This window comes from Oratosquilla oratoria, unplaced genomic scaffold (assembly GCF_046742065.1).
Source record: "Oratosquilla oratoria isolate Oo_2021 unplaced genomic scaffold, ASM4674206v1 SCAFFOLD81, whole genome shotgun sequence".
Taxonomy (NCBI): Eukaryota; Metazoa; Arthropoda; class Malacostraca; order Stomatopoda; family Squillidae; genus Oratosquilla; species Oratosquilla oratoria.
This window is the reverse complement of record NW_027467745.1, coordinates 72,501-82,500: the sequence shown is the minus strand read 5'-3', so window position 1 is coordinate 82,500 and position 10,000 is coordinate 72,501. Positions and strand designations below refer to the sequence as shown.

General features: G+C 44.1%; 1 protein-coding gene across 5 annotated transcripts in view; it reads left to right on the top strand.

Annotated features, from left to right (window-relative positions):
• Nucleotides 1-10,000, top strand: part of LOC143024025 (tensin-3-like) — a 257,123-nt gene that overhangs the window by 193,971 nt on the left and 53,152 nt on the right. For all 5 annotated transcript variants that reach the window (XM_076182733.1, XM_076182734.1, XM_076182731.1 and 2 more), the window contains 3 exons: nt 3,114-3,246; nt 5,247-5,490; nt 6,477-6,644. In XM_076182733.1, coding sequence (XP_076038848.1) covers nt 3,114-3,246; nt 5,247-5,490; nt 6,477-6,644 — 545 coding nt within the window. The remainder of the gene's footprint in view (nt 1-3,113; nt 3,247-5,246; nt 5,491-6,476; nt 6,645-10,000) is intronic.

The window sequence follows — 10,000 nt, the reverse complement described above, 5'->3', positions numbered from 1 at the left end:
CGTGGGATTTATAAAACATGCGGTGAATAGTTCCTTTTTGTTCTGTGGCAGTGTGATGAGGTTCTTGGTACTAAATGACTCTTCTAAGTGTAGCTTGGCATTCGTTGTTGGAGTATCCATCATTGATGAGTATTTGATGGACTCTATCCATCTTCTTCAGTGTGTCCAACCAGGATGAACAGTGGGTAAGAGCTCTTCTAAAAAGGGTACTGATGATGGGTTCTCTGTGGTTAGGGTCACTCACTTTCTCCGCTCATACATACGGTAGAGCAGGGTCGGTGTCCTTCACATAAACACCAGAAGAAAAGGAGCAATTGGTCTGAGAAGGACGTCCAGGAAGGGGAGGGACACACTTTCACTACGCTCAAGGTCTTCATGGGAATCAGTTTGGATAAAAATATCGTCTTTCATTTTTTCATGGGCTCAGTAGAAGAAATAGTCTATAGTCAAATGAGCCAACCTACCATTTATTCTAGATATACTGATGATGTTTTTGTCCAAACTGATTCACATCAAGAACTTAAGAAAGAGAAATGTGGCGGGGGAAGGATAGAGAGAGAGAGAGGGAGGGGAGAGATGGTGGGCGGAAAAGAGAGTGAGAGATCACTTTCCCCCGCCATATTTGTTTCTCTTGCACTCTTACTTTCCCGCCCGCCATATCACTCTCTTTCACTCTCCCTCTCTCTCTCTCTCTCTCTCTCTCTCTCTCTCTCTCTCTCTCTCTCTCTCTCTCTCTCTCTCTCTCTCTCTCTCTCTCTCTCTCTCTGTGCCTGTCCTTCCTTCCGCTATATTTCTCTCTTCCTCTACCCTTACCCCCCTCTCTGTTTCCCCCACCCCGCCATATCTGTCTATATATCCCTCCCGCCCACCATATTTCTCTCTTTTTCTCTATCCTCCCCCCCGTTCTCTCTTTCTCTTCCCCTCCACCCACTATATATCTATCACCCTCTCATTCTCTTCCCCAACCCGCATATACACATTACAAGCACACACACGCACACAGTCAAACGGACCTGTGTACATACACGTACATACACACACACACACACAGGCAGACGGACACAGCACTGGTCAAACCGGGTGTACTGCCTCTGGTGGGTACTGTGTCTGTCTGTCTATCAGCTTGTGTGTGTGTGTGTGTGTGTGTGTGTGTGTGTGTGTGTGTGTGTGTGTGTGTGTGTGTGTGTGTGTGTGTGTGTGTGTGTGTGTGTGTGTGTGTGTGTGTGTGTGTGCGTGTGTTCTGGTAATATATTTTACGCCAACCTTAGCTAGTTACAATCGTAAGACTGATTCTGGTGCTACATAATGGTGTGGCGGGCGGATATCAGAACATTTTATATCCAGGGTCGCATATAGCGGGGAATGGAGGAATGGGGGTGGAGGTAATCTGTAGAGTGAGGGAAGCAAGTAAATGCCTTGGGGGATTGAAAAGCGTCATAAGAAATTAGTGTCTGGGGATGGATGCGAAGAGAAACATGTATAAAGGGGTGACTGTGTCTATGGGCTACTCCAACAAGACTAGACCTACGAATAATTAACTTGATAGACAATAACTGCCCCAGAACTAGATTAATTTTTCATTTGAATTATATGTCCCCCATGGGAAAAAACTTATGATACAACGTTTGAATTTCAAATGTCAGAAAGAATTGTAGATTCAGAAGATCAGTTACATAGAGAAAGATACACTTTCGAGATACAATATTTTACAAATGAAAATATTGTTTGAAGAAACAGTTCAGAGAGAATTAAGAAAAGCAAGATAAATGAAAAAGAAACGGGAGATCTCTAAACCTTTACAGATCGGGTATGAAAAAATATGTACCAAGAATTAGCGAAAGAGAAATGAATTATTTATTGGTTCAAGAAGTGCAAGAGAGCTGAAGAAAGAGATGTAGCCCCGTATCTCTCTTGCAGTAGACCCTCGCCTTTCAGATAACCGGCGACGGTCACGTGATTTGCACACAAGTCACTCAAAGGAGAGATGTTGTGTTGTTCTCTGGCTTGGGCGAGATGCAGGGATGACCCGTCATCCAGGAGGTGCTCAGATAAGAGGGTAGAGGGGAGTGGAATATGTTGGGGATGGAATGGGTGGGAGTGGTTTCTATGCATTTGTTTTCTTTAAGGGGGAAAATCCTTTGGTATATATATATATGTATGTTCTGGCTTGGATGAGAGTAGGTTTCAGGTGTTCTGTGCCTTTCGTGTGGTGATTGCATCTGGAGCAATGAATCGGTTGCCATGCCTGTTCAGTTTTGGTGCTGTATGCTTGCCGGGTGATGGTTTAAATGCAGTCATGACAATATGGTTTCTCTTTTGGACTGATGTCTGTGAGAGGTAAATGGAGTATAATGTTTGTTGTTGTTTATAGGATGTCTTCATTTGTTTTCGTGGTCATTGAGAACCATGCTCGAGGCGTAGTCAAGGATAGTACTTATAGATTGTTTGTATACTCCGATTAGTGTTTATTTCTGCTGGCCAAAACCAGCGTTTTCAACTGATATTAGTATGTTTAGTTTCTTGTTGTCGTCTTTTCACTGTGAAGTCCTTAGTATGTAGGCTGTTGGACATATACATATCAAAAGTGAACCATAGGATTTTAGGAGAATTGCCCAGCGATAGGTGTTGGCCGTTCAACTTGACTATTACTAACATTGCATTTCTATCTAGTGGCGTTTTCCTTTGGAAGCCCTCCAGCACTTGTTGAGTGATGCCTTTGAGTAGTGAGCAGGTGGTTTGGCCCTCATTGAATCTGTGTTGATTTAGGATGGTCGCTGATTGTAGTTTGAGTCTTTTACAGATCAGTCTGTCCATCGCTTTAAATGTGGATAGGACGGAGGGAGGTCTATAAGATACTGTTCACTGTGGCATGTGATAAATAAAAAAAACAAAAGCGCCAATACAACAAATGATTCGTAGAGAAGATGAAAAAAGGAAAACAAGTATGATTACCAAATGAGCAGGAGAAAATAAACTGTTCTACGCATGTTAGTTGTAACGTGTAAACTTAAGTCGAACTTGATTCATTGTATGATATGACAGCGTTATCTCATGATATAGACTACTGTATGTTTCTAACAATGTATGCTGACCTGTGTTTCCTGAACCTGCAGGTACGTCCAGTACTTCGCCGGGCTGCTCTCGGGGGTCATCCGCATCAATTCCAGCCCTCTCTACCTCCACACGCTCACGCTCTACGGCATTCCGCACTTCGAGGCAAGAGGAGGCTGCCATCTCTTCGTCAAGGTTAGTATAGGACGGGAACCTGAAATAGTAATGCAAAAATTATGTAATAGAACCGTGATTCACCACATGCTAGACTCGTGATCGACAGCCGTACGGCCCGATCTAGAGGATATACTGTGACCAAACACACCCCTTCTCCTTGTTCAAAGGAGTTAGGAGTGGTTTGCAGTATTGTCGTGTTTTTCAGGCACTGACATGGGACGTATCAGTGTTTCGATTAGCTTTTTTTTCATCATCTTTGGAGTACTCTGTATGTCCCTCCCAAAATCCTGCTGATATATGTGTGTGTGTGTGCGTGCGTGCGTGTGTGTGTGCGTGTGCGTGCGTGTGTGTGTGTGTGTGTGTGTGTGTGTGTGTGTGTGCGTGTGTGTGTGTGTGTGTGTGTGCGTGCTTGTGTGTGTGTGTGTGTGTGTGTGTGTGTATATATTTACCTAGTTGTATTTTACGGGAAGGGGAGCTATGCTCGTGGGGTACCGTCTTCATATCTCATTTTATCTAAACTATTTTTAAATTCATGTATTGTTTTTGCACACACCTCTTTCTCATCTACATTGTTCGTGTGTGTGTGTGTGTGTGTGTGTGTGTGTGTGTGTGTGTGTGTGTGTGTGTGTGTGTGTGATGGTAATGCTAATAATAATAATGATAATGATAATGATAACAAGTTTATTGGTTTAACAGTGATAGTGATACACTGCCATTGTACAATTTGAGATGAATCTAGGACTAGATTAAACTAGATTAATGAAGTCCACTATAAACGGAATAACACTGTTCTTGCAGCGGTTAGTCCTTGGCGCTTTCTGATGGGCACGAGTTTGCTGACATGCCTGGCAGTGGCGTTTTAGTGAGGCGTTGGGTGGGAGCGAGTAAATCTTCCCCAAATTTCCTTATTGCCTCCCGATGCCTCTGGGACAGCCTTAGCAGATTCAGGGTGGCTAGGGCGGTTTTAAAGCCGTCCTATGCAGGTTCCAGGATGATCTTGCACTTCTTCCTCTTCTGTGCTCTCTCTAGCTGTTGCTTTTGTGTGAGGGTGAGCAACAGGGACCAGACTAGGGAAGTGGGGAGTATAAAGGCTGTCCTCACTGTTGTTAATGTGTTGGTTCCAGTTCAGCTGGTCATCCACCGTTACACCAATCAGCCTAGTGAACTGAACCACTTGGAAGGGATGGGCACCTATAGAAAGTTGTGTGAGTGTGTGTGTGTGTGTGTGTGTATGTGTGTGTGTGTGTATGTGTGTGTGTGTGTGTGTGTGTGTGTATTCACCTCGGATCTGCTGCGGCCTCTTTTCGAGACAGCCAGACACCACCCTACGGCAGTGAGCTCAGAGCTCATTATTAGCAGATCTCTGGGTAGGTCTGAGACCACTCACACTCCACACACCGGGAATGCAAGGTCACAACTCCTTGAGTAACTTTCCGTACCTACTCGCTGCTAGGTGAACATGGGCTACACGTGAAAGGAGAAAAACCCAACTTGTCTCCGCCCGGCCGGGGAATCGAACCCCGGTTCTCCGGCTTGTGAGGCCAGTGCCTTACCAATCCGCCACGGGCCGTGTGTGTGTGTGTGTGTGTGTGTGTGTGTGTGTGTGTGTGTGTGTGTGTGTGTGTGTGTGTGTATGTATGTGTGTGTGTGTGTGTGTGTATGTGTGTGTGTGTGTGTGCGTGTGTGTGCGTGCATTTTGCGCGCGTTTTTTGAGTCTCCAACGAAAGAGGATATGTATAGTTCTTTTGTGTTTGGGTTAATTCAGGAATGCGAAGTGTACGGTATGATCCCCAACAGCAAATGTCCGCCATTTCTAGGGAAAATGGTGGCTTTTGGCAAAGTTAAACACCTCCTGCCGTTAACTTTTCACCTCGAATGAACGAGGGAATGTAATGAAATGTAATTTTAAGCATGTCCACGCATCTTCATGTACCTTTCCGTAATAAATTAAGAATTGATGTACACGCTGCTGCACGGACATCGTCTGACTTGACTTTTCCTCTCTCGCCCGGCGGCAGATCTACCAGGGCATGACCCCGCTCCACACGACGGGCGTCTACAACCTGACGGACACCATGCGGCAGGTGACGATCGCCTTCGAGGGCGGCGTGCAGCTTAGGGGAGACATTCTCCTGAAGGCTTATCACAGAAGACTCGTCCCAGCTTCTCGTGAAATCATCTTCAGGATCCAGTTCCACACGTGCGCCGTGTCGGAGAAGCTCTTGTCCTTCACCAGGCACGACCTGGATGATGCTTGTAACGGTAAGAAGACTCTGACAGTTAATAACACTAGCTCTACTTGGCAAACGGACGCGTAACGACTTCAACAGACACGATCTTGTATAAATGATCACGCGTAGACGAACAGTACCGTCTTTAGATATATGACTGGAGAGATAACCAGAGAAAGTGATATAGGACCAGGTATGAACAGAAACAAATAAAGGTGTCTCACATCGATCAATGTAATGGGATTAACAGGGATGCGTTCTTAGACTTACGTATAGGTGTCTGAATACCCTCTGTTGACCATATAAAAGATACGTTATGTGCTGTGCTGGATTTAAATAATTGCCTAGGCTGATAGAAACACATTACCCTACATATTAATAGATAGACTCAATATATATCATGCAGCGCATTAAGCTCTCTCAAATAAGGGTTTAGATTGGTCAGACAGTACCTTCCTTTTGTGAAATCAGATTAGTCATCTCCTAAGACACACGTCACTTCCAAGTATTTTGTCCACTTGTCTTTAATAATTCTTCCATTTTGACTCTCGTACTGATCAAGTATACGTGTCTGTCATTCAGAGTTTCGTCCCGACTTCTTCCCTTATAAATTGTGGCCACGTTTACCTCTTTTCGATCTCAGGGGCACCCACCTTTCTTATAGAGAACATCTAATCAGTTCGTGTAATTTACTCACCCGTCGTTCTTTGAGTGTCCGATTGGAAATTCAGTCTGGCCCTGAGGCCTTTCTCATATCCAACTGCTCGAGTAATTGATATACTTGTCGCATTTCCGTTTGTATTTTATTTAATGCAACTTATCTAGATATCACTTTTTTCTCCTCAAAGTCCTTTTGTTTTTGTGAAAGCAAATTAGAAACTGGTTAATATTTTTAGCTCCAAGAATCCTTCTGTGTTTCACCTTACTGTTTACAAACGTGTGTGTGTGTGTATGTGTGTGTGTTTGCGCGTGCGTGTATAACCTCATAATCCATACATTCTTTTGCCTTCCCCACAGACATGAGATTCCCGTCAGACGGCGGTGTCGAGCTTTACTTCAGTAATTCAGGCGACGACCGGCCCCGCACCACCGCTTCCACAGTCTCGTGTGACACCTCACCGTGTGCCATCACTGCATGGGATTCGTACAAAGATTTAGATCTCAGCCACGAGCACCACGAACAAGGTATAGTTCCCTTTCCATGCTCTTTTTTTCCAATCATTAAAGTTGACAGGTAGCTTGTCGTATCTTGTCTTATGGTAATACCAATTCATCTGGAGACAAACATCAGCAAAGATCGCGCCTCCAGATCTTCACATACAAGTGAGCAAAGTTGGATCTCTCCATTCGAAATGTATTTGGCCTTTGAAGTGATTTCATCCTGCAATCGATCTGTCAAGGAACAGACACTACATGACACTGACCGCATTCTACAAAAGATTCTTAAGAACTGCACTCGCTTTCCCGACAATTCTCAACAATCAAGAGAACATAGACACCTTATAAAGCATACAGATGATGATGGACTCCTTTGTTCGATTTAGACCATGGATGTGCGCTGGGAGGCGAAGCTGCCTCTGTAGGGCGCAAGACAGGGCGGGCGAGATGATCTGGAGGACCAGCAGTGGCCCAGACTGCAGTAGCCCCTCTCCAGGTCGATAATGATTCCAAGGGAACAATAAGGCTGTAACAGTTTAGCACCAGCGCCGTCGCAGGAATTGCCAGAACGATGTTGTTATGCAACAGCGAACTGCTTACCTCGGGACACTAACTCCTGATTTTGTCCTCCAGGTTTACTCCTGAAACCTTTCCCATAGATGGGTGTGAAGGCAAGACAGTGGATCATGTGGCGGGTAGTAATGGGTTACATGGTACCATTAACAGGGATATCCCTGATCTGACCTGCTGCGAGATCTGATGATGATTTAGCCTAGGATCACAAGATCCTAGTTACCATGTGTGACCACGAGGAGGCACAACAGGAGTCTTGGGGGTGGAGAGGCTGTCTACTGGCAAGGGAAGACTTACGCACTCGGCTTCCCTTTTCACCAAAGGTGTAGCCAACGACAGTACCTGTAGGAAACAAAGCATGTATGCTATGCTAGTTACTGCACTAGACGCATCACATCACCCTGTACTAGCTAGCACCTACACACAAAGTATACAAAAAACAACACTAAGAATAATAACAGGATGCATTAAAATCATCCCAGTAGAACACCTACACATTCAAACCGAAGTTCTTCCCATAGAACTGCACATAAGGCACACAATTCTATGCAAAATCTCTCAGTACCACACATCCATCACTTAACATAAAACAAGCTCAAACAATTGGCTGCAATGAACAAATAGAAAAGTAAATGGATATATATATATATATATATATATATATATATATATATATATATATATATATATATATATATATATATGCATATATGTATGTAAGAGGCTGGTAGAAAAGCTGGGAGAAAAAGGGGTAGAAGACAGGTGTTGCATTTTTATGGGTTAGCTGTTTATAGATATAATAACCCGCAGGCGAGGAAGTTGCATAAGTTTGCTCTCCGCCTTGTGTTATAAACAATAGCCGGGGGCCCATTGCTGACTTAAGAATTTTGTAACCTAAGTAAGATACGAAGAGATTCGAGATTGCGTAAGTAAATAATGTAGCCATATAGACTTGTAACAACGAATTTGATTGGTTAAAGCGTGGAGGAGAAAATTCAATTGGTTCACGATTGTAAGATCACGCCCTTTGGGGAGGATCTTAAATATATAATTAAAGATCACTGGACTAAATAAATCACTGTCACCTCAAAGCTCACCTAGGACCTGGTTTACGTGCTCTCGGGGGATTCCTTGTGTGTATCTCAGAGAAGCATGCTGTATAAGAATTAACGGAAGAAAGAAAAGGAAAAAATATATTTCATTCCCCCTAGACTGAAGATTATATCTGAAGGAAAAGGAATTTAACTAAATGGATGATTGGATGCTAGAGGGTCTACCAACTAAAATTTGTGACTTATCATATGTAACGAAATAGTGGGAAACAAAGACAGTATTAACAAAGTGAAGAAAGGGGAATGGGCGGATGACAATGGTGAAAGGTGGGTGAAAGTGATGGCAGCTAGGGACGAAACCCAACGCTATTAAAGAAGCCTACACCTAAAGAACTTAGTGCAAGATACGGCTATGTGTGTGACGAGACTGGTGCAACATAGAATTCATCGAACGAGCTACAAGCAACAATACAGGACCACACCTTGACCCATGGGATGAATGAACGATGTTATATTCGGTAGAAGGAGCTCAATCAGCACGGCCTCGTACGACAGATCGAGCGTGCGACCACCTACATTGTTCATCACTGACAGCACCTTAAAGTCCAACCCGAGTCATGCAAGTCATGATTTAACTTCGGGAATAAAACTCTGGTGAAACCATACCGAAGTGAAGGTTTCAGTAATCCAAGCTATCGGATTGTGAAACAAATACACAGATAACAGGTTCTTGTTCTTATTTTTCAGTGCCCTGGGGTTTGTAGACTTGTGAATAAGTCCTGGTTTGATCATTAATCACCAGCATTACCGCAGAATATTATAGTTTCCCAATCTTTATGAGCTAGGGACTCTGGGTTCGACGGAAAGGCATTCTTTTCTAGTACAAGCCAGTTTCATCTATGTTAAAGATTTAACCTGGCTTGTACTGGCCCTCCTCAACAATAGAATGATTCCCTGCACTTCTCGGCGGTTACGGAATCGGCAGATGCCAGCTCGCCACGCAGGGATACGCTCTTAAGGTCATATTGGCGCTGAAATTGTTCAAACCAGCCCTTGCTGGCAGTGAAGTCGGGTGCCTTCTCTGGTAATTCGTTTGATGGTCCAGCTTGAGGGTCTTCAGTGGCGTCGCCGTGGGCTTCTTGGTCGTCACAATCACGTTCCGCAAACTTCGAATACAGTTGCTTGGCCTTCTCTCTAATCATGTCGGTATCCAACGAGATTATTTTTTCCAGCAATCGGTGATCCAAAGACCCAAGGCAGACTTCATCCTTACAATGGTCTTATTGCGCTGAGTCACGACCCGTTTTACCGTTTGGTTAAAGGAAACGGATGCGGTGGTCCCTATATTTTTCTCTTTATGTATCGCACAGTCGATTCGTTCAGTCCGTAATGGCGAACACTAACAGCGTAAATTCTCCCTTTTTCAGCATATTCACAGGTTTCACTTTCTCCTGAATGGTCAGGATCTTTCTCTGTCGCTCGGGCTCACTCACTACCAGAAGGCTTAGAAGGCGCAGCGTATTTCGGCGGCATCGTATGGCTTGACAAAAAATAAATGTACAAACAAATAGAAAGCCCAAACGAAACACATTGAGAGCACCAAACAAAGGTCGATAAGGCACAGCGATACACGCGGAACTGAACAATGCGGGATGCTCCACAACACTTCACTACTCTTTACAATGCACACGTGTCCCCAGGTCAAAAGGTGAAGGTGTAGGAGGATGCAAAGAGGGAATTCTAGATCACACCTTTAAC